General features: G+C 64.4%; 5 protein-coding genes across 13 annotated transcripts; 3 read left to right on the top strand and 2 right to left on the bottom strand.

Annotated features, from left to right (window-relative positions):
* Positions 1 to 372: 372 nt before the first annotated feature.
* On the top strand, positions 373 to 1,788 carry BLOC1S1 (biogenesis of lysosomal organelles complex 1 subunit 1). The gene is made up of 4 exons (XM_085212224.1): positions 373 to 525; positions 735 to 807; positions 1,293 to 1,425; positions 1,538 to 1,788. Exons 1-4 carry the CDS (start codon positions 465 to 467, stop codon positions 1,646 to 1,648), a joined length of 378 nt encoding a protein of 125 aa, XP_085068350.1. The 5' UTR covers positions 373 to 464; the 3' UTR covers positions 1,649 to 1,788.
* An 80-nt stretch (positions 1,789 to 1,868) lies between these two features.
* RDH5 (retinol dehydrogenase 5) lies at positions 1,869 to 4,686 on the top strand. Of its 3 annotated transcripts, XM_085212215.1 has the most exons (5): positions 1,869 to 2,008; positions 2,745 to 3,066; positions 3,561 to 3,819; positions 3,891 to 4,054; positions 4,376 to 4,686. In XM_085212215.1, exons 2-5 carry the CDS (start codon positions 2,754 to 2,756, stop codon positions 4,597 to 4,599), a joined length of 960 nt encoding a protein of 319 aa, XP_085068341.1. In that variant the 5' UTR covers positions 1,869 to 2,008; positions 2,745 to 2,753; the 3' UTR covers positions 4,600 to 4,686. The 3 variants fall into 3 exon arrangements, with proteins under 3 accessions (XP_085068341.1, XP_085068342.1, XP_085068343.1); XM_085212216.1 differs by lacking the exon at positions 1,869 to 2,008 and having other exon boundaries at positions 2,322 to 3,066; XM_085212217.1 differs by lacking the exons at positions 1,869 to 2,008; positions 2,745 to 3,066 and adding an exon at positions 3,145 to 3,434.
* A 339-nt stretch (positions 4,687 to 5,025) lies between these two features.
* CD63 (CD63 molecule) lies at positions 5,026 to 8,178 on the bottom strand. 2 transcript variants are annotated; one of them, XM_085212218.1, is made up of 8 exons: positions 8,094 to 8,178; positions 7,713 to 7,786; positions 6,183 to 6,371; positions 6,017 to 6,091; positions 5,824 to 5,919; positions 5,593 to 5,736; positions 5,408 to 5,491; positions 5,026 to 5,301 (listed from the first exon to the last, which is right to left on the bottom strand). In XM_085212218.1, the coding sequence occupies exons 2-8, from the start codon at positions 7,776 to 7,778 to the stop codon at positions 5,236 to 5,238; spliced, it is 720 nt and encodes a 239-aa protein (XP_085068344.1). In that variant the 5' UTR covers positions 7,779 to 7,786; positions 8,094 to 8,178; the 3' UTR covers positions 5,026 to 5,235. The 2 variants fall into 2 exon arrangements, with proteins under 2 accessions (XP_085068344.1, XP_085068345.1); XM_085212219.1 differs by lacking the exon at positions 8,094 to 8,178 and adding an exon at positions 8,031 to 8,088.
* Positions 8,179 to 8,266: 88 nt separating this feature from the next.
* On the bottom strand, positions 8,267 to 12,474 carry INPP1 (inositol polyphosphate-1-phosphatase). Of its 6 annotated transcripts, none has more exons than XM_085212210.1 (6): positions 12,229 to 12,474; positions 10,575 to 10,780; positions 10,404 to 10,464; positions 10,105 to 10,305; positions 9,850 to 10,024; positions 8,267 to 9,728 (listed from the first exon to the last, which is right to left on the bottom strand). In XM_085212210.1, exons 2-6 carry the CDS (start codon positions 10,776 to 10,778, stop codon positions 9,233 to 9,235), a joined length of 1,137 nt encoding a protein of 378 aa, XP_085068336.1. In that variant the 5' UTR covers positions 10,779 to 10,780; positions 12,229 to 12,474; the 3' UTR covers positions 8,267 to 9,232. The 6 variants fall into 6 exon arrangements, with proteins under 6 accessions (XP_085068336.1, XP_085068332.1, XP_085068333.1 ...); XM_085212206.1 differs by having other exon boundaries at positions 10,575 to 10,872; positions 12,229 to 12,471; XM_085212207.1 differs by lacking the exon at positions 12,229 to 12,474 and adding an exon at positions 12,057 to 12,207 and having other exon boundaries at positions 10,575 to 10,872.
* Positions 12,475 to 12,788: 314 nt separating this feature from the next.
* On the top strand, positions 12,789 to 20,370 carry GDF11 (growth differentiation factor 11). The gene is made up of 3 exons (XM_010726877.3): positions 12,789 to 13,504; positions 17,496 to 17,869; positions 19,911 to 20,370. The coding sequence occupies exons 1-3, from the start codon at positions 13,153 to 13,155 to the stop codon at positions 20,289 to 20,291; spliced, it is 1,107 nt and encodes a 368-aa protein (XP_010725179.2). The 5' UTR covers positions 12,789 to 13,152; the 3' UTR covers positions 20,292 to 20,370.
* The last annotated feature ends 2,099 nt before the right edge of the window (positions 20,371 to 22,469 follow it).

Here is a 22,469-nt window from a genome sequence, read left to right as displayed (position 1 = left end):
AGACCCACAGGTCCCCCAAAAACCCTCTATCTCCCCCTATAACCCACCCCATACCCATCCTATGGGGCCTATAGTTTTCTCGTACCCCTACAGTTCCCATATAAGCTCTCTGGATCTCCATAACTCCCCCAAGACCCCCATAGCCTTCTTTCAGACCACCATATCTCCCCTGTACCTCCGCTGTAGCCCCTATACCTTCCCCTATAGGCTCCCTGAAGTCCTATAGGTCCCCCCAAACCCAGCTATCTCTCCCTATACCCCCCCATACCCATCCTATAGCCCCCCCCACCCAGACCCCTACAGCCACCCTAAAACCCCTCCATAGGTTCTCACAGCTCCCCCTACAGCCATCCTATAAGCCCTACAACCACCCCCATGGCGCCCCCCCGCACCCACAATGCCCCGCGGCGGGGAGGGGCGGTGACGCACGGTGACGCACGGTGACGTCACGCGGGAGAGCCGCCATGCTGTCCCGGCTGCTGCGGGAGCATCAGGCCCGGCAGAGCGAGCGGCGCGAGCTGCAGGGTGAGCCCGCCCCGCCCCGCCTTTCCCGCGGGCTCATTGGCTGGGTGTGGGGAGGGGGGCGCCGCGACTCGTTCCCTCATTGGTCCGCGGAGCCGCCAGTCGGAATGGACGGGGTGGGAGGGGGGGTGTGGTGGCGAGGGTTGGTTAGGGGCGCTGTGCGTGACGTCACGGGAGACGCGATGACGCGGTGCTGACGTCACGCTCCGCAGAGCGGCGCCGTCGGGAAGCGATCGCCGCCGCCACGCGGCTGACGGAAGCGCTGGTGGATCATCTGAACGTGGGGTGAGACGGGGCCGCCCCATGCGGGACCCCCCACACCCCCTGGTTGGGCACCCTCCCCCAAACCACTGTGGGACCCCCGTAGTGGGGGGAACTGGGGGGGTTGCGCCCTCCCCAAATCCATTGATAAGGACCCCCCCACACACTCCCATTGCCCCTCCCCCATTCAGACCCCTGGGGGACACCCCCCCCTCCCTCTTCCCCCTCCCCCCTCCCTGACCCCCTGGTTGCCCCCCCATCCCAACCCCCCCCTCCAACAGTATCCCCCCCCCACCCCTTTCTCCCCTTTCCCCCTTCTCCACACACCCTCAACCTCTCCCAGTTTTGTGACCCCCACCCAAACCTGGCAACACCCCCCCAACCCAGAGGCCCTTTCTTAGGGACCCCACTCCCCCCTTCTCCTCTCACATCACCAAGCCTGGGAGAGAGCCCCCACCCCCCCTCCACCCCCAGGGGGTCCTTCCTTAGGTACCCCCCCCCCCCCGCAGTGTGGCTCAGGCCTATGTCAACCAACGCAAGCTGGACCAGGAGGTGAAGACGCTGCAGGCACAGGCAGCGCAGTTTGCCAAGCAGACGGGGCAGTGGATCACCATGGTGGAGAACTTCAACCAGGCCCTCAAGGTGGACACCCCCACGAACTCCCCCCCCCCCCAGAAACCCCCGCCCCCAATCCCAGGGTGTCAGCAACACGCTGATCCCCCCCCATGCCCTTTCCCCTCCCCCCTTCTTGCAGGAGATTGGCGACGTGGAGAACTGGGCACGCAGCATCGAGCTGGACATGAGGACCATTGCCACAGCCCTGGAGTACATCTACAAGGGGCAGCTGCAACCTGCCTGCTCCTGAACCCCCCCTCACCACGGGACCTCCCCCCACCCTCCCCAGTCTGGAGCATGGGGACCCACCTGAGCAGAATAAAACCGCAGTGAGGAGTGGCGTGGCCCCAGCTGCCCCCCCTAAGCCCCCTCATCCTCTTTAACGCTAAACCCAGCTCTGAGGCCCCTTTTTCTCTGGACAAAGGCTCCTTCGGGGCCTGTGCTAATCCCCAGGGACAGGGGGTGGCCTCGTGCCTGGCCCCCCCCCTCCAGAAGTCTCCCGCCTATAGGCCCCAAGCACAGAGGGAGGAGCAGCTGTAGGCCCCCCCCGGGCTCAGACCCACTCTGCTGCTTCTGCTAACGCTGTGCCTGGAGCCTGCTGCCCCTGAAGGTAGGTGGGAGGCGTAGGGTCAGTCCCACCCCACACCTATGGGGCAGCTCAGCCTCTGTGTCCCCGCACTGAGATGGGCACTGTGTGACCCCGTGGGGCTTGGGGAGGCTTGGGGGGGGCTGCTGCCCCTTGCTCAACCTGCGCCTAACACCCCAGCCTTGTGGAGGGGGTTTAGCAGGTATTCAGAGCCCACTTATGGGGCTGCAGAGGGTAGGGGGGAATTATTCCGCAGGGCTTCTGTATGGGGGGGGGAACATGGGGACAGGTTAGCTGGGGACACAGACAGGGCAGTGACTGTCCCCTCCCTGTGTAGGTTGGAAAGTAGGGGGCACGTGGGATCATCCTGGCTGCCGGATGGGGCTGAGCTGGGAGTGGGGGGAGCAGCTGGGGGGGAGCAGCTGGGACCCCCCCACAGCAGCAGCAGAGCCCAATGCTGAGATCCTGTATTCTGGTAATCCCCTGCACACCACTCCTACTGGAGGGGACAGGGGGACACACAGATCACAGCCTGGGGTTGGGGGCGGGGGGCAGCAGTGTTCCCCCCCCCTCCAGCAGGGCAGCCACGGCACTGGGATGTGGGACAAGGTCACACCTCCCCCCCCAAAAAAAATAATAGTGGGGGTCTGACCCCATGGCACAGGGCAGGGTGCTCAGCACAGCAGTGCTCCAAGAGCATGGGACCAAACACAGGGCTTGATGCCCCCCCCCAAAAAAAACCCACAACCATCCTTTCCAGGCCCCTGCCATGTGGTTTTATCTATTGCTGGCGGTGCTGGCCTGGGCCCTGGGCTGGTTGGTAAGGGATCGCCGAACCCTCCCCTCAGTCAGAGACAAACACGTCTTCATCACCGGCTGCGACAGCGGTTTCGGCAACCTGCTGGCACGGCGGCTGGCACAACGTGGCTTCCGTGTGCTGGCTGCTTGCCTGACCCCACAAGGGGCCGATGGGCTGCAGCGAGGCTGTGCTGGGCACCTCCGAACCACGCTGCTGGATGTGACCCGCTCTGATAGCATCCGGCGTGCTGCGGAGTGGGTGCGGGAGGAGGTGGGCGAGAAAGGTGAGAGGGATGTGGGGATGGGAGAGGGTGAAGGTCTTAGGAGGGATACTGCAGGGTGAAAGGGCTGCGGGGTAAGGGGGGGAGATGTACTGAGAGGGTATGGGGCAGGAAAGGGGGTTTTTGGAGAGCTCGTATGGGGCAGGAAGGGATTGCACCATCTGTGGTGTGAGATGGAGGCAGGGTCACCAGATACCTCCCCCCCCAGGGTATCCTAATGGAGGAAGAAGAAGGGTCAGCAGAGAGGGGCTGGGGATGCTGTGAAGAGCTTTGGGATCCCTGGAGAGGTGCTGTAGGGTGGGAGGATCGCCGCCGGGCTGCCACAGGGCAAGGCAGGAGGGAGCCCCCACAAGACTGCTGTATGGCAGAAGGTGGGAGTACCCAGAGAGCTGCTGCAGAGCGAGGGGAGGAGCACCCTGCAAAGTTGCAGGATGAAGCCTGGGGGTCCCATTGGGGTGTTCTATGGGGCAGGAATTAAGAGGGGACTCCCATCCCAGGGCTCTTTGGGCTGGTGAACAACGCGGGGGTGGCCAACCCCATCGGCCCCACGGAGTGGATGCGGATCGAGGACTACCAGCAGGTGATGGCTGTCAACACTTTTGGGGCCATCGAGGTGACCCTACAGCTGCTGCCCCTCCTCAAGAGGGCACGGGGCCGCGTGGTCAACACCTCCAGCGTGCTCGGCCGCCTCTCAGCCAACGGTGGTGGATATTGCGTCTCCAAGTATTGCATCGAGGCGTTCTCCGACAGCCTCAGGTGGGTCCCAGCATCCCCAACCCCCAGCCCCACATCCCCCCAGCCCCGTCCCGACGGCCGCGCGCCCGCAGGCGCGACATGTACCACTTCGGGGTGAAGGTGAGCATCGTGGAGCCCGGCTTCTTCAAGACAGCCGTGACCAACCTGGAGAGCATCGAAGCATCGCTGCGGCAGCTCTGGGAGCGCCTGGCACCCGAGACACGGCTCAGCTATGGCGAGGAGTTCTTCCACAAGTGTGAGTGTGGGAGAGGACAGCGGGGCCACCCCCTTCTTCTGGGGCCCCAGTTGGGTTGCCACCCCTTCTTCTGGGACCCCGTTGGGTTGACCACCCACCCCCCTTCTGGGACCCCATTGGGTTGGCCACCCACTTCTTCCTGGACCCTGTTAGGTTGGCCACCCACCCCCTTCTTCTGGCCCCCATTGAGTTGGTCACCCCCTTCTTCCTGGGGCCCCCATTGGGTTGGCCACCCACCCCCTTTTTCTTGGGTCCCCGTTGGGTTGGCCACCTCTCTTCTTCTTCCCCCCCCCAAACTCTGACTCCCACAACCCCAACCAGACCTGAAGGTACAGCGGCTCATCATGAACGTCATCTGTGACGCCGACCTGGGCAAGGTGACGCGCTGCATGGAGCACGCCCTGGGCGCCTGCCACCCGCGCACCCGCTACAGCGCAGGCTGGGATGCCAAGCTGCTGTGGCTGCCTGCCTCCTACCTGCCCGCCTGCATCGTCGACTTTGTGCTGGCCACCATCCTGCCCAAGCCAGCCCACCACGTCCGCTAGCTGCTCCCCTAAAGCAGCTACCAGGACCCCAGCGTGTGCTTGGGGGCCCCCAGTGCTGCAAATAAAGCACTCCTCCTTGTGCTAGGATAGCTATCAGTGAATGTGTGGCTTGGGGACAGGTAGTGGCATTATGATGTGCAGGCCATGGGGCAGAGACATCAGCACTGCTGTGCTGGGATGGGGGGGAGGAAGAAATCCTAAAGCTGTGTGATTCCCCCAGACCCACGGGGATGTCGTCACCATCCCTGCCTTCCTGTGAGCCATGGAGCAGCCCATTCCCATCCATCCCAGTGTCACCAGTGCCCCCCCACAAGCAGGGAGCTCCCACTGTTCTGCAGGGGGAGGGCAGCACCCAAGGGCTCACCCAAGACCCTCCCCAAACTCCTACCCAGCCCCTCCCCCCCCCCCCCCCATGCACACAAGCTCTAAGGAAGCTTTTTCTTTTATTTCCCAGTCCCCCAGCCCCTTTTGGCACGCAGAGGGGGGGCTCCAGCGGCAGTGACAATTGACACACTGGGGGCTTTGCTCCAGGATGAGCAGCCCCCCCCGCCTCCCCTTCCCACCTGGAGCCCCCTGGGTGGGAGCAGCGAGGGCAGGGTGTGGGTGGGCTTGGCGCAGTGCCCCCGGGGGAGGGGATTACATGACCTCGTAGCCACTGCGGATGCCCTTCATCAGGCAGCAGGTGAAGATGACGCCCAGGATCTGGGGATGAAGAGGATGTAGGAATCACTCCTGCCCCCCCACTTCCCCACAGCCCCCTCCCCAGCCCCCCTTTGTGCACATGGAGGAGTTCAGCTCTGCTCCATACCTCAAAGAAGGCAATACCCAATGCAACAGCGGCCACGATGAGGATGTTCTTCTTCATCCACGCTTCAATGCCCTTCTGGCAGCCCTGGATGGAGGCGAAAAGGAGAAAGGGAGGGGGGTTCAGCCCACGCAGTGCTGGGGGCTGAGCACGGGAGGTCCTCAGGGTGGGTTTGGGGGGGGTCTCACCTCTACATAGATGGTGCTGGCAGTGGGGTTCACATTGCAGTTGGTGGTGTTGACACGGCAGCAGGAGCGTGGCACAGTGTTATTAGCCCGGAACCTCTCAAGGGTGGCCCAGTCCGTGTAGTTGTTGGAACCACAGCAGTGGAACTGTGACAAGAAAGTGTTAATTAAGCCACGGCGAGGGGGAGAGAGAGAGAGAGAGGAAGCTTAAGTTCCCAGCCGAGTGCTGCTTACATCCTCCTGCAGTTTGTCCACTGCCTCTGTCAGTGGCACATCCTCGCCATATTTGCTCATGGTGTCCCACAGCCCCTCCTCCAGCACTGAACGGACCTGGGGGGGAGAGGGGGGGTCAGAAACACCGAAGGGAGGGGTCAGAACGCAGCCACGGAGAGGGCACAGCACCCACACACCACGTGCTCCCTCCCACCTTATCCTTGAAGACGTAACCAGCGATGGCAGCGGCGATCTCCACCAGGAAGATGATGCTGAGCAGAACGGCGAACTGCAGAGATGAAAGCATGGTGAATGGGGGGGTCAGTACCACCTCCCAGCACCCCCAAACCCCTCCCATCCCCAACTCCCCCTCCACTCACCGTGGTGACCATGCAGTAGCTCTCCTTCCAGGCCCCGCAGCAGCCGAAGAAGGAAACGAAGAAGATGATGATGCCCACCACCATGATGGCTACGGGGCTGCTGGCTGCTGAGCCGCTGCCTGCCACCAGAGCCTGGTTGAGGGCCAGGTGAGCATAGATGCCAATGGCCACCAGGGCCACGCCGCACACCTGGGGACAGGACACAGCTGGAGGAGGGGGTACACATCTCGGGGTGGGGGGCACAGGTCCCTCAGAACCACTGATGAGATCCAGCATCACTGTGTGCCCAAAGCTGGGAGATCTAAACTGGGAGTGGTGGATCCATGGGGGGGGGGATTTCCCAGCACTGCCCCAGAGCTGGAGAGCGGGCACACATCCCGGGGGTCCCCCAGAGCCACTGATAGGGTCCGGTACCATCCAGGGTCATTCTGGGGTGAACTGTGCACCAAGGTGAGACTGCCATCCTATGGGGGGGGTTATGTGGTTGGGGTCGGGGGAAAGAGCACAGCGGGATGGGAGGGGTTCACATCTTTGGGGGGGTACATTGATGGGGTACACTGTGACACAGGATCATCCCTTTGCAGAGGATGGTGCCCCGTGGTGAAACTCCCATCCTGGGGGGTCGGTTCAGTGGTGGGAGATCTCAGTTCTGCCCCACAGCTGGAGTGGGGGGCACACAATTCAGGACCCCCCCACACACACACACACACCCCGAGTCACTGATGGGGGTCCAGTGCCACTGAGGGTTTTCACTTTGCTGGTGATGGAACCGGCCTCAAAGCAGGATCCCATCCAAAGTGGGGAGGGGGGGCATAAGGCCTAAGGGGGGGGGGTCGGGAGGCACACTGTTGATCCCCCCATTCCCAGGGGCAGCGGAGGTCTCAGTGTGTATATGTGTATGTGGAGGGGGGTGGTGGTGAGCCCCCCCCCCTTTGTGTTTGCTCGCTGGGTGTGGGCAAACAGCGTGGCACAGCGCCCGCTGCACAAACAGCACGAGTGGCTATGGGGGGGGTGGGGGGGGGAAACAGGGAGGGGGAAAAGGAAATGGTGCCGGACCACCTCACTCCCCCCATTCCTCCTCCCCCCCCCGTCCCAAAAGTGACTCAGCTCGGGTGGGACCGGGACGAGGCAGCTCAGTCCGGCCGCCCCCCCCATCCACCCCCGTGCTGTGGGGGGGGACGGACAGACGGACACGACGACACAACGAGAAGGTCCTTCCCCCCCCCCCCCCCCCCCGCCCTCACACAGCCGTTGCCTCTTTCCTCACCCCGACTTCCCTATAACAGCGCTCTGCCCCCCCGAACCCCACGCACGGTTCCCCCCCAAAATCGGCCCTATTAACCTCGGAACCGACAGACGGCCCCGCCCTGCCCCCCCCCCCCCCAACCAAGGATCTCCATTGGGGACATTAAGGGACGGAGGGGTACCGAGAAAAGGAACGGGTGAAGACAGGAGGGGGACGGGGGGGGGTCCCGTCGGGTAAAAGCGCAGTGCCGCCCCCTCCCCTCAGCCCCCCGGCCCCGCACTCACCCAGAAAATAAAGTTAAAGATGAACACCAAAAACTTCACGCACTTCATTCCACCCTCCACCGCCATGGCGAATCCTGCGGGAAGCGCCGATCCCTTTTACGGCACCGAACCGAACCGCCGTCCCGTCCAGACCGCAGCCCCGGTACAGCGACCCAGCCCCCCACCCAACCCCCCGCCCCACGAACCCCCCCCCCCCCCCCCCCGGACCCCCCCTAACACCCACCGCGCGCCGCTCCCGTTCTCCCAGTCCCACCGCAGCCACTCCGCTACCAGGACCGGTACCGCTTCCCCCCCCGCCCCCAGGACCCCTCCCGGTACCGCAGCCCCGCGCTCCGGTTCCGATCCCGCTCCCGGTGCCGCTCCCCCGCCCCAGGCACTCACCGGCGCCGCCGCTCCGCCTTGTGCTCTCCGGTCATGTGACGGAGCCCCGGCGGCAGTCAACAGGAAACCCCGGTCCCGCCCGGTCCCGCCCACCACCGCCCGGTCCCGCCCACCCCCTCCCCACCCCCTCGATGCCGCTCCATCGGCGCTGCGCGGGAGGGACGGAGACGGAGGCGACGCGGAGCCTTTAATGATGCGGAGCGGCACTCAGCCCGGCGCCTCCACGTCCCCTCTGCCCCACCGGCACCGTGGTGGCGCCGCGCCCCTCTGTGCCCTCATGGGGTCCCAGCCGCCCCACACCCCGCTGCCCCACTTTAAGGGTCCCCGCCACCCTCCATATCCCGCACCCTGAGGTCCTGCCACCCACGTGTCACCTCCCCGTGTGGCACCTTTGTGTCCCCCCCGTCCCACGCTGGGTGTCCCAGGGTCTCCAAACACCCCACATCCCACACCCTGGGGTCCTGCCACCCATATGTCACTGTCCCATGCCCCTCAGTCCCCTGCCATGGGGTCCCAGCCGCCCCACACCCCACTGCACCACTTTAAGGGTCCCCACCACCCTCCATATCCCGCACCCTGAGGTCCTGCCACCCACGTGTCACCACCCTGTGTGGCACCTTTGTGTCCCCCCCATCCCATGCTCCAAACATCCCCACATCCCACACCCTGGCACCCTGGGCACCATAATATCACTGTCCCATGTCCCTCAGTCCTCTGCCATGGGGTCCAGCCACCCCTCATCCCACTGCCCCACTTTAAGGGTCCCCACCATCCCCTATGTCCCGCACCCTGGGGTCCTGCCACCCACGTCTCACCTCCCCATATGGCACCTTTATGTCCCTCCCATCCCATGCTGGGTGCCCCAGTGTCTCCAAACACCCCATGCCCCATACCCTGGCATCCTGGGCACCAGCTGTCACTGTCCCATGCCCCTTGGGTCCCTTGCCATGAGGTCCCAGCTGCCCCACACCCCACTGCCCCACTTTAAGGGTCCCCACCACCCCACGTCCTGCACCCTGGCGTCCTGCCATTCAGGCGTCACCTCCCTGTGCCCCTTTGTCCCTGCTACCCCACATCCACTGTCTCATCACCCACATCCCTGCCCCACACCCTGCCCCCCAACCCCAACCCCTCCCCACTCAAAGCCCTGGCAAGGCTGCCAGCACCTCCAGCACCGCCTCCAAGTGCTGGGGGTGCACGTAGGCCACCAGCCCCCCCAGGTTGGCCCAACGTTCAGCCCCCACTGCCCCCTCAGTCGGGCGGTTGTAGGTCAGCTGGGGGAGCGTCCTCATGTCCCCCTCCCTCCGTGCCCTCAGGGCATCCCCCAGGGCCACCACACCCCCCCCTAAAGCACACAGGATGGCGTGGGGGGCACAGGCATCCCATGCAAAGGTGCTCCCCCCGGAGAGGACGTAGGCATCCGCATGTCCCAGGATGACACACAGCATCTTGTAACCGGCACCGGCAGCGAAATGGAGGTGACCTCCACTGAGTGAGGCCAGGGCATCCCGCACCTCCTGCGCCTCTGCCCGGCTCAGCACCACACGGGGAGGGGGTTGTGGTGGTGGTGGGGGGCTCAGAGAGGAGAGGTGGGTGCCCCGGTAGGCAATACCCCAATGGTAGCGGCCCTGCCACCTGCGGGGTGAAGATACACCGATGGCCATTGCGGCTCTGCCAGGACGGGGACACCGAGGGGAGACCCCTCACGATGTCCCCACCGTGGCCACGGCGAGGTTTGAGCGTCTCCCCCACGTACCCACGTGTCTGGGGGTGGCGGCGGTGGAACGGCTCGTTGATGACACCCAGCACGGGGCGACCACTGCTGCGTTCATAGGCACCGATGAGCACCAGCGCCGAGCAGAGCCCCGACGGCGCGATGCCATCCCGGGGGACAACATCCTCACGGCCCACGATGTACTCGTTGGTGGAATCTGCACACACACCGCCGTCACCATCACCGCACAGCCGCGGTGTGCAGGAGGGATCCCAGCCCAACTCGGTGCCCCCTCACCGATGGGATCGATCCAGACGGCCACATCCCCGGGGGCGATGCTGACGGTGATGCCATCCAGCGCCGCGTCCCCGACTGCCACCTCCCGGTGCGCCGCGGCCGCCAGCAGCTCCGCCGCCTCCCGTTCGGGGTGCAGCACGGAGCCCAGCAGCGCTGCCGTTTCACCCACCGTACCGCACACCCGCACCGCCACCGTGTCTCCTGAACGGCACCGTGCTGTCACCGCCATCTCCGAGGCTGGGGGGGGGGAGGGCGAGCTCCGTGCCCACCCCCTCCCCACACCCCCCGGCCTCACTCACCGTTGGCGTTGGTGAACTCGTTGGACTCTTCGCCGCCGATGTGGCCGCGCAGCTCAGGGAACTGCAGGGACGGCAGCGCTCAGCAGCGCTCCCACGTCCCCAAATTCGGGGGCAGCTCTTAGCGCGGAGACCCCCAAATTTGGGCCCCCTTCCCCCTCAGCCAACCCTCACCTTGGCACCCAGGTCGTGCCGGATGACCTCCTGGATGAGGACATCCGCCAGAGTCTTGAAGTCGTGGGAGAAGCGCTGGTTCCGATCCACTCCGGTTTTCTCGGCCACCAGCAGTCGGAAGAGCGGCTCCGCGTCCCGGCACAGCCGTGCGATCTCAGCCGCCTTCTCCGAGGCGCTCAGAACGGCCTTCAGCAGCGCGGCCATGGCTGGAGGCACTGCTCAGTATCGTCCCACGAGACCCCGGCCCCTCATTGCAGGGTGTGGGGGGATGAGGGCTGCCTGGTCCCACGGTGCGTCCCTGGGGTGGGGGGAGGTGTGGGGGGCTGTAAGCAGCAGGGACGGCCCAGATGTTGGGACAGAGATGGCCCAGATGTGGGGATGGGGATGGCACAGATATGGGGACAGGGATGGTCCAGATGTGAGGACACGAACAGCACAGATGTGGGGATAGGAAAGGTACAGATGTGGGGACAGAGATGGTCCGTATGTGGGGATGGGGATGGCACAGGTATAGGGATAGGAATGGTCCAGGTGGGGGGAAGGAACAACCCAGATGTGGGGACAGGAATGGTCTGGTGTGGGTATAGAGACAGCACAGATTTGGGGCCAGAGATTGTCCAGATGTGGGGACAGGGATGGCCCAGATGTGGGGACAGGGATGGTCCAGATGTGGGGACAGGGATGGCCCAGATGTGGGAACAGAGACAGCACAGACACTGGGACAGGGATGGCCTAGGTATGGGGATGGGGTCTGTTCAGATGTGGGGACAGGGATGGTCAAAATGTGAGGAGAGGCATGGCCCAGATGTGGGGACAGAGATGGGGTCAGGGATGGGGCTGGGGATGCAAATGGAGATGTGAGTGAGAATATGGCCATGAATGGGAAGAGGGATGGGGCTGGGGACAAGGAAAGGGACACGAATGGGGACGTGGCCATGGATGGGGGCAAGAACGTAGGTAGGGACAGGGATGTGGACAGGGGGAGGGACACGAGGGGGGTGTAGCTTTGGATAACAGGGAGGTGGACAAGGATGTGAAGGAGGCCGTGGCCATGGATGGGGATGAGGACACGCGTGGGGACAGTGCTGGGGATGGGGACACGAATGGGCCGCGGTGATGGATGAGGACAGTGCTGGGGACGTGGACAGGAACGCGAGCAGGGACAGGAATGGGGACGTGGCCGTGGACGTGGCTGGGGACGTGGCCGGGGGCTTTTCCCCTCCCACCACATCCACGCTGCCCCACGGCCGCGAGCTGAGCTCAGCCCCCCCTCATCCCGCACAGCGAACCCCGGGATTCCCTCTGGGGGGGCACCGGGACACCCCCCGACCCCCTCAGACCCCTCAGCCATCTCCCCCTTCCCCCCCCCCACAACCAACCCCGGAGTCTCCCTTGGGGGTGTCACCAGCCCCCTCCCCCCTCCCAACCCAGGCCCCTCGGGCGCCGTCCCACCGCCGTTACCGGGCGCGGGGCCGCTCACACCTTCTAGGGGGGGGGCTCAGCTCGGCGGCGCCGCGGGGCGGGGCGGAGCCACCGGGATACGTCACGGCGGAGCTTTAACCCCCGCCTCCCCGCGCCGCTCCCGGAGCCGGAGGGGTCCGCTGCCTCCCACCCCCACTCCCTTCCTTCCTCCCCCCCCCCCGCGGTGCTTTACCTCCCGCTGCTCTTCCGCTCCTACCGGACGATGGCGTCACGCGTGACGTCACCACCGCGGGGAAAAACCCGGGTTCGTCTATCCGGTTCGGTAATAACGGAATTCCCCGGGACGCCCCCCGGAAAGCCGCGGTTCCCCCCCGGAGCCGCGCGGTGGCACTCTGCGCTCAGATCTGAGAATCGCTCCGGTGCCACCGGCGCCGATGTAAACGCGGTCGCTTCGGAGCGACTCCGCCGCGCCCTCTGCTGGGGTCCGCCCGCACCGTTCTGGGACCTCTCCCGGCGCCGGGACCGAACCCCGGTGCGGTGCAGCGCGGGGGCAGCGCGGGGGGCGGTCGGATCTCCCACCCCGTTCCCTCTCCATGGTTCTGATGGGGGCGGCATCGGCACCGGCTCCGGACCCCCCCACTCCCCCCAAATCCGAGGGGTCCCGCTGCCACCGGGTGGGGAGAAACCGACCGGGAACGGCCGCCCCGCACCGTCGGTGCCCTCTCGAGGTGGGACGCGGCACCGGGAGTGGGACCCCGGGGGGGGCGGCTGAGGACACAGAGCGGGCGGGGCTGCCCCGGGGGTGCTCCCAACTCCCGCACGTGGGTACGGCGGGGCCGGGCGGGGCGGCACCGTGAGCGGTGCGGGCGGTGTGCGGGGCCGTGCCCGGTGCGCGGAGGGCCGGCGGCGGCGGCTCGCTGGTGCCAAGCCCCTGCCAGAACCTCTTTTGTGCGCCCGCAGCCAATCAAGGCCGCTGACGACACACTTCACTTGGGATATAAAACCCCGGGGCCGCCGCCGACGCTTTTTCCCCCCCCCCCCCCTCCCCGCCCCCTCCCCGCCCGCCCCGCTCCGCGCCCCGCAGCCTCCACCGCCGCTCCCCGCTCCGTTCCCCGCGCGTCGCCGGGGTGGGGGCCGGCGGGGGAAGGCCCCCGGGATGGCCCCGGTGCTGCTGTGGCTGTTGGCTTTGGTGGCGGGGGGCCCGGCGGGAGCTCAACCCCCCCTCCCCGCCGCTTCGGAGCCCGCGTGCCCCGTGTGCGTGTGGCGGAGGCACAGCAAAGAGCTGCGGCTGGAGAGCATCAAGTCGCAGATCCTCAGCAAGCTGCGGCTGAAGGAAGCGCCCAACATCACCCGCGAGGTGGTGAAGCAGCTGCTGCCCAAAGCGCCGCCGCTGCAGCAGATCCTCGACCTGCACGACTTCCAGGGGGACTCGCTGCAGCACGACGAGTACCTGGAGGAGGACGAGTACCACGCCACCACCGAGACCGTCATCAGCATGGCCCAGGAAAGTCAGTGCCGCCTTTGTTCCGGACGCAAAGTTCGCCCTCTCCCTCCCCCGAGCCCTTCCCGGTCCCCGGGTCCGGCGGCCGCGGTCGCAACTTTCCCTTCTCGAGGCTCCCCCGTCCCCCTCGCCTTCCCTCCGTTCCTCTCGGTGCTCCCCCCTTCTCTCCCCCCCCGCCCTCGACCTCCCGTTCCTCCGCGTTTCCCTTCGGTCCCCGCACTCCCGGTCCCCCGCGGTCGCGCACGATGCCTCGCGGGGCAGCCCTAAACGGAGCTTCGGGTATCGACTCACGGCCCCCGGCCCACCGGGACCGGCACCGGGACTGGGACCGGGACCAGGCAGCTTTGCGCTAAGCCCGGAGGGGACGCAGTGCTCTGCACCGTGGGGAGATCTGGGGACGGGGGATGTGGGGACTCGGAGACATCACAGGGACGTGGGGACCCGGAAACATCGGGACCCAGGGACACGGGGACACGGGGATACAGGTATAGGGACGGGACAGTGCAGCCTGCAGCTGGTTCAGGGCACCAGCACCGGGCACCGGGATCAGGGGTTGGGAACAGCCGTAGAGCACTGGGACTCTGCGTTGAGCGCTGGTGCTGAGAGTGAGTTCTGGGTGCTGGGAATGGACGCTGGATTCTATGGGCTGGTGCGGGATTCTGGACTGGGCACAGGGGAACAGCTGTAGGGCACTGGGAGCGGGCACTGCGTGCTGGGACCCAACAATGACACCACTGTGTCGTGAGATTGGGCACCGGGTGCTGGCAGCAGGTCCCAGGACCCAACACTGAGACCAGCACTTGGTACTGGGAACCAGAACTGGGACCCAGAAGTGGCTACTGGGAGCTGTCACAGGGCTCTGGGAATGGGCACTGGTTCTGGGTTCTGGGACCTGGCTGTGTTCTGGGACTGGGCACCGAGTGCTGGCAGCATGTCCTAGGACCCAGCAGTGGCATCAGCACTGGGTACTGGGACAATAATGGGACATGGGATGTGGCACTGGGACCCAATACCTGGTACTGGGACCCAATACCTGGTACTGGGCCATGGTGCTGGGCACCAGTGCACAGTACTGAGACCAGTGCTGGTGCAGGGACTGTCCTCAGGACACTGAGAACAGGATGATGTGGTCCCTCCCCGGGGACACCCCCTGTGCCTGCTGTCCCCATTGCCAGCAGTGACACGGTGACATCCCAGCCCGCAGGTCCTGCAGGGCTGTGGGTGCCAGCAGCATCCTTCCTGCCTCAGTATGTGACAGCAGGGTGACAGCAAGGTGTGCTGATGTGCTGATGGCACTGAGGGGTCCCCACGCTGCCCTGGGGACAGGACGGGGTGCAGGGGGGGCTTTGCTTCGCCATGACATTGCTCCATCCGTCCGTATGTCCCCGTGTCCGTGCGTCCACCCACAGGGCTGCAGGTTGAATGGGACGCATCGAGAGGGGCTCTCATCCTCTCTCCACCTGCTGATACCACCTGGGACCCCCAGGCCCCCCCCACCCCCCCACCCATCCCGGGGTTGGGGTGTGAAGGCCGAGCGGAAGGGCTGGAAGTGTGAGGCGCTCCCCCTCCTTCCCTCCCCCTCCCTGACGAATTTCCTTCCCGGGCATTAATAGACTTCGGGCGGCTTTGAAATTTTATTACCCATAAAATTGACGACACGCTGAGGTTTTCCTCCCTGCGCCGCCTTCACGCTCATTGCTTCCCCCCCCCCAGCAGCCCCCCCTTCCCTTCCTCCCCATTCCCACCTCGGGGGCCCCCAAAATAAGTGCTGGAGCCCTGAGCCCCCCTCGTCCTGCCATGCAGAGGGGTCCCATCCCACAGCCGGATGCGCCGCAGGGGCTGCCCTGCTCTGCCTGCTGCCCCCCCCCCCTCCCCACCCCCCCGGGCCCTCAGTGCTGCTCTGTTATTATTATGATTTTTTTTCCCTCCCTATGGCAATTGTGTGGGTTTTTATGGTTCCTGAACAGAAGGAGGGAAAAGGGCTTTATAGGCGGCAGAGCCATAAAGCTCTCGGGTTCCTCTCACTGCCCCCCCCCCGCCCCCCCCCCGTGTTTAATCCAAAGCCTCCACACCCCTCACACCCCCCCCATTTTTTTTTTTTTTTTTTTAACCCGGGAAGGTTAATTGGGTCCTAAAACCATTTATGGGCTACCCCTGACCCCCGCGACCTTTGGGGTGGAGGTGGTTTAATGAGGGGTGTGGGGGGGCAGGGGGGAGCACGGGGGGGGCTCGGTAGAGAGTGGAGGACGTGGGGGGGGGGAGAAGGGGGGGATCCGTGGCACCGCTGCTGCGCTCAAGGTCAGCGGGGAGCGTGGGATGTGGGATGGGGACGTGGAGCCCACGGGGTGCCCTGCAGCAGGCAAAGGGTTAACGGGACAAACTGGGGAGCCCCGAATTCAGCCGGGTTCCTCCACTATGGGAACAAAGCAGAGATTGGAGGGGTTGGGAATGGGGGGGGGGGGGGTGGTCGGAGCCGCCCCCCTCCTGGCACATACTCAGCTGTGACCGATGTCCCGGTAACCTTTATCCCCCGTTGCCACAGCGACGGGCCGAGCATCCTGGCACCGCCGAGCCCCGTGCCAGGAGCAGCGCTGCGTGGCAGAGCCGGCACCGCGCCCCATATGGGCTCCGTGGGCTCCGGCGGTGCCCCTCACCTGGAAACCCTACACAGCAACTCCATCCTCCGCGGCAACCCCGTAAATCCTTCGGGGCAACAGCGAGGGGACACTGAGCCCATTGGGGCGGTGCATTGGGGGGGGGACGTGGCACAGCGTGGGGATGGCGTGGCAAAAGAAGGGCACGAGGTTGACTGGGGGGGGGGGGAAGCGCTCGGGGTCGGTCCCAGCGGAGCGTGGGTTTAATAGGGGGCTTGTGCACAGCAAATTGCTGGGAGGGGTCTGGGCGGCCCCCTCCAGCCGCTGTCACTTTGGTTTATGTGTGGCTCGGCGGAGGGGGGGGGGGGGGAGCACGCAGACCACATGGTGGATGGATGGATGGATGGATGGATGGATGGATGGATGGATGGCATTCCCGGGGCTGCGGCCGGTGTCGTGACCCCAATGTGTTCGGGGAGGGCCCCGTGTGCAGCAAATGGCCCCGTGCTGCAGCTGGGTGCTATTAAACCTGACCGGTGCGTGGCAGGAGGAGGGGGGGCTCGTGGGGATGGGGGGGTTGTGGAGGAGGGGGGGACATTCCCAGCTCAATTTGACACAGATGTGTGTGAGAGCAGAGAGGGCTGCACAGGGCCAGGTGCTGCCACAGGGCTGGGGGAGGGTGGGTGCATCTTTGGAGTGTAGAGGATCGGGGGGTACCCTTGGATGGAGGTCCATGGGTGGGGGTCCTCAGGGCGGCCTCCCCACTGCATCACCCCAGGGTGAAGTGGCCTCACCCACAGCTCCAGGGTGCCAGCACTACATTCAGGGGGAGCTCAGCCCTGTGTTCTGCTGTGTGCTGTCTGTGGGAGGGGGCACGCAGTGGGGCAGGGGGCTGCTGGGGGTCTCCGTGCAGGGGATGCGTTTGGCCAGGGACGATGCAGGTCTTCACCCCCGGGATTGCTCCCTGTATCTGGTTGAAGATGCTGAAGGTCTCCATGCAGGGGATGCTGTGGGTCTCCAGCTGAGGATGCTGTGGGTCCCTGTCTGGGAAATGCACCGGGCCTCTGGTTGGGAACGCTGTGGGTCTCCACCCAAGGGATGCTGTGTGTCCCTGGCTGCAGGCAGGGGGAGGGTGAGGGCTGCCCCATCCCAACCACGGGCCCTGCAGGTGCTCTGGACCCACTCCCCCATCCCTGCAGCCCTGCAGGGGATCATGAATCCGCGGTGACACGGGGTCAGGGGGCAGCACCCGGACCTTATTGTGGACGGAGGGGCGATGACCCCCGGGGCGGCCTCTGCCCCGACCTTCACCTCCTAACGATCGAGGAGGAGCGTTGTGCAAGAGATGGGGGGCACAGGGCTTCCTGGTGGGGTGCAGCCCCTAACTCATCCTTCCTTCCGCAGCCGATCCCGTGGTGCAGATCGAGGGCAACCCCCACTGCTGCTTCTTCAACTTCAGCCCCAAGATCATGTTCACCAAAGTGGTGAAGGCTCAGCTGTGGGTGTACCTGCGCCCGGTGCAGCACACCTCCACCGTCTACCTGCAAATCCTCCGCCTCAAGCCGGTGACGGAGGAAGGCAGCCGTCACATCCGCATCCGCTCGCTCAAAATCGACCTCAACTCCCGCATCGGGCACTGGCAGAGCATCGACTTCAAGCACGTGTTGCAGAACTGGTTCAAGCAACCTCAGAACAATTGGGGCATCGAGATCAACGCCTTCGACCCAAACGGCAACGACCTGGCGGTCACTTCGTTGGGACCCGGAGCTGAAGGGCTGGTGGGTGCCTGGAGGGGGGGGGGTAGGGAAGGGGAGTGTAGGTGGGAAGGGCAGCTCTATGGGGCTGGGAATGAGGATAGCACTGTGGGACTGGTGATAGAGTGATAGAGGTGATGGGAGCTCCGTAGGGCTGGTTCCGAATCCGGAGGATTGGTCCTGGACTCATGGGGATGGTTCTGGATGCCTGTGGATGGCTCTGGATCCATAGGGAGATGGTTTTGGTTCCATGGAGATGGCTCTGGATCCTCAGGATAGGTCCTGGATCCATGGGGGTGGTTCTGCAACCACAGAGAGACGGCTCTGGCTCCATGGGAATGGCTCTGGATCCATAGAGAGATGGTTCTGGATCCATAGAGAGATGGTTCTGGCTCCATGGGGATGGTTCTAGATCCATGGGGATGGTTCTAGATCCATGGGGATGGTTCTGAATCCATGGATTACAGCTCCTTGGAAGAGCTTAGCCCATTACTGCAGCCATGTGAGGGATCTCTATGGGACCGGTGATGATCTCATGGGGTTGGTCCTGGCTCATGGGGACAGTGACAGTAGCACAGGGACAAGTACAGCACCATGGGGTTCAGTGGGATCCAGGCAACAGGAGCAGTGAGGTCCAGAGCCATGGGGATATGGGGGGCCATGGCGGGCCATAGAGGGCCATGCAGGGCCTTGGAAGGCCATGGAGGGTCATGAGATGCCATGGAGGGGCATGGAGTGCCATAAAGAGCCATAGAGGTCCATAAAGGGCCACAGGAGGCCATGAAGGGCCATGGAAAGCCATGGGGGGCCATGGGAGGACATGAGTGGCCATGGGGAGCCATGAAGGAACATGGAGGGCCATAGAGGATCATGGAGGATCATGGAAGGCTATGGAGAGTCATGGCGAGCCATGGAGGTCCATGGAGGGCCATAGGGGGCTGTGGAGGGCCATGGAAGGCCATTGGAAGCCATAGAGAGCCATGGAGGTCCATGGAGAGCCATAGGGGGGCTGTGGGGTGCCATTGAGGGCTATGGAGGGCCATGAGGGGCCATGCAAGGCCATGCAAGGCCATGGGAAGCCATAGGGAGCCATGGAAGTGCATGGAGGGCCATGGGGGGCTGTGGGGAGCTGTGAGGGGCCATGGGGGGCCATGGAAGGCCATCGGATTCCATAGGGAGCCATGGAGGTCCATGGAGAGTCATAGGTGGCTGTGGGGGGCCATTGAGGGCCATGAGGGGCCATGGGGGGCTCTGGGGGACTGTGAGGGGCCATGGGGGGCCATGGAAGACCACTGGAAGCCATAGGGAGCCATGGAGATCCATGAAGGGCCATAGGGGGCTGTGGGGGGCCATGGAGGGCCATGGGGGGCCATGGAAGACCACTGGAAGCCATAGGGAGCCAAAGAGGTCCATGGAGATCCATGGAGGGCCATGGGGGGCTTTGGGGGGCCATGGGGGGCCATGGAAGACCACTGGAAGCCATAGGGAGCCACAGAGGTCCATGGAGATCCATGGAGGGCCATGGGGGGCTTTGGGGGGCCATGGGGGGCCAGGGAAGGCCACTGGAAGCCATAGGGAGCCACGGAGGTCCATGGAGATCCATGAAGGGCCATAGGGGGCTGTGGGGGGCCATGAGGGGCCATGGGGGGGCATGGAAGGCCACTGGAAGCCATAGGGAGCCACGGAGGTCCATGGAGATCCATGAAGGGCCATAGGGGGCTGGGGGGGGCCATGGAGGGCCATGGGGGGGCATGGAAGGCCACTGGAAGCCATAGGGAGCCACGGAGGTCCATGGAGATCCATGGAGGGCCATGGGGGGCTGTGGGGGGCCATGAGGGGCCATGGGGGGCCATGGAAGGCCACTGGAAGCCATAGGGAGCCACGGAGGCCCATGGAGATCCATGAAGGGCCATAGAGGGCTGTGGGGGGCCATGGAGGGCCATGGGGGGCCATGGAAGGCCACTGGAAGCCATAGGGAGCCACGGAGGTCCATTGAGATCCATGGAGGGCCATGGGGGCTGTGGGTCCATGAATGCATTGCTGACGCTGCTCTCCCCCCCTCCAGCACCCCTTCATGGAGCTGCGGGTGCTGGAGAACAACAAACGCTCCCGGAGGAACCTGGGCTTGGACTGCGACGAGCATTCCACCGAATCCCGCTGCTGCCGCTACCCGCTGACCGTCGACTTCGAGGCGTTCGGATGGGACTGGATCATCGCCCCCAAGAGGTACAAAGCCAACTACTGCTCGGGGCAGTGCGAGTACATGTTCATGCAGAAATACCCACACACCCACCTGGTGCAGCAAGCAAACCCACGCGGCTCGGCCGGGCCGTGCTGCACGCCCACCAAGATGTCCCCCATCAATATGCTCTACTTCAATGATAAGCAGCAGATCATCTACGGCAAGATTCCGGGCATGGTGGTGGATCGCTGCGGCTGCTCGTAGAGCTGCACCTCCGCCTGAAGGACGGATTCCTTTTCTGCTTTTTTTTTTTTTTTTTGGGCGTTTTTTTCCTTATTTTTTTGATTTTTTTTTTTTTTTTTGAGGTGGGGGGGAGGGGAGGGGGAAGAAAAAAGATTACAAAGAACGAGCGTCGAAATTCCGGTGAATGTTGGGGAAGGAGAAGAATGACAAAAACAAAAAACAACAAAAACAAACAAACAAAAAAAACACACACACACACGCGAAAAAAAAAAAAAAAAAAAACACAAAAAAAAGAAAAAATATCCCTGCACCGAAACCCCGCGCTTCGACATGCATTGTGCAATAAGCAGACGGACGGAGGAGGGAGCGGCGGCCACCGGCACCGAACCGGCACCGCGTCGGCACCGAACCGACACCCGACCGACACCACGCAGCCCCCCCGGCACCGAACCCCCCTCCAACCCTGGGGAAGGCAGCGGTGATTGGGACGGTGATGCTCAATGCCAACGGTGCCCATCCCGGAGCAAAGACTGCAGGATCCCATCCCCGGGACCACCCTGGACCCCCCTCCCCCCCCACCCCGGGACCCCATGGGCGCAGGTGGGGCAGGTCCGGCCTGGAGGAACCCGGCTCCCTCCTTTAATTTATTTATTTATTACGGACCCTCCCGGCTGACGCGTGCCCCCTCCCCGCAGCCCTGGCTGTGTCCCCCCCCCCTCCCCCGCGGCTCCGTGTTCCCCCCCCCAAAACCCCAGAGCAGATCTGTCCCCGGTGGGTCAGCCCCAGTCTGGGGTTATCCGGAGGCGGTGGCGGTCAGAGTGGGACGGACGGAGGCTCCGGCGGGGGAGAAATTCTGCTTATGTGGCACATCTGCCTCCCCCCCCTGCCCTTCCCCCCCCCCCACATCCCAATGTTTGGATTATTTTTTTGCATGAGAACGGGATCCGGCGTTCTCCAGAGTTCATCTGCTCCGCCGTGATGCAACCAACCCCGGCGCCAGGCGGTCGCCGGCCCCACGCAGCTCCCCCCCCGCCCCCCCCCCAACCCCAATGTGCCCCATGCACTCCCCGGACCCTCAGAACCCCCGGACAACCCCGTGTCCCCGGACCCCTACATCCCCCAGACTTGGGGGGTGCACACAGAAGACCCCGTCCCCAGTCCCTAGCACTTATCGGCAGCACTTAGGGACAGCGAGGACGGAGGGGGGGGATGCATGGGATATGTAGCACTTCTCCCCCCCTCCCCAAGCGCTCACCAGGACAAGATCCCTCCCAACCCCGGAGCCTCCCCCCCCAGCACTTAGGGCCCAGCAGCACGGGGGGGGGACGCGGCCCCGCAGCTCTTCTCCTGCTCTTCAGTGCCTTTTGGGGGCTGCTGCCGCCTCTGGAGCCGGTGGGGAGGGCAGCGTCCTGCTTGGTGTGTGTGTATGGGGGGAGGGGACTGCGTGGGGCTCATCCCGGAGGTGCCACTCTCAGGAGTGTTGTGATGTCCCTGTCGTGGTGGTCCCCATTGTGGTGGTACCCATTGTGTCGCTCCCCAGCGCGGTGGCCATCCATGCAGAACACCTCTGGATGCTGCCACCCCTCCGTCCATTCGTCCATCCATCCACCCACCCATCCATCCATCCACCCATCCACCCATCCATCCACCCATCCCTTTGTCCATCCATCCACCCATCCACCCATCCATCTGTCCATCCATCCACCCATCCATTCAACCATCCTTTTGTCCATCTATCCATCCATCCACCCATCCACCCACCCATCTACCCATCCATCCAACCATCCCTTTGTCCATCCATTCCCCCCTCTCTCCCTCCCTCCCTCCCTCCCTCCCTTCACCCCTTCCTCCATCTCTCCATCCATCCCCCATCCATCCTTTTGTCCATTCCTCCACCCACCCATCCATCCCTTTGTCCACCCCCTCACCCACCCATCCACCTGCCGGGGATGCGTTGGGGCAGAGAACAGCAGCACCCAGTAGAAACACAAAGCCCAAATCCAATGGGGGAGCGCATTGGGATGGGCTCCGTGTGGCTCTGCACGGCCACGTGGCCCCATCACCATGAGATGCGGTGACGCAGAGGGGTGACCAAACCCTGTGCCATGGGTGGGGGCCAGGACCCAAAACCCACCCCCATCCCGAGAAGAAGGGATGGGGACAGCGTTGGGCGCCGGGAGCGGAGAGTTGTGACTGACA

The sequence above is a fragment of the Meleagris gallopavo genome, chromosome 31 (genome assembly GCF_905368555.1).
Source record: "Meleagris gallopavo chromosome 31, MGAL_WU_HG_1.1, whole genome shotgun sequence".
NCBI classification, from domain to species: domain Eukaryota; kingdom Metazoa; phylum Chordata; class Aves; order Galliformes; family Phasianidae; genus Meleagris; species Meleagris gallopavo.
Note: the sequence above shows the minus strand (reverse complement) of the source record. Positions and strands in the feature narration are given on the sequence as shown.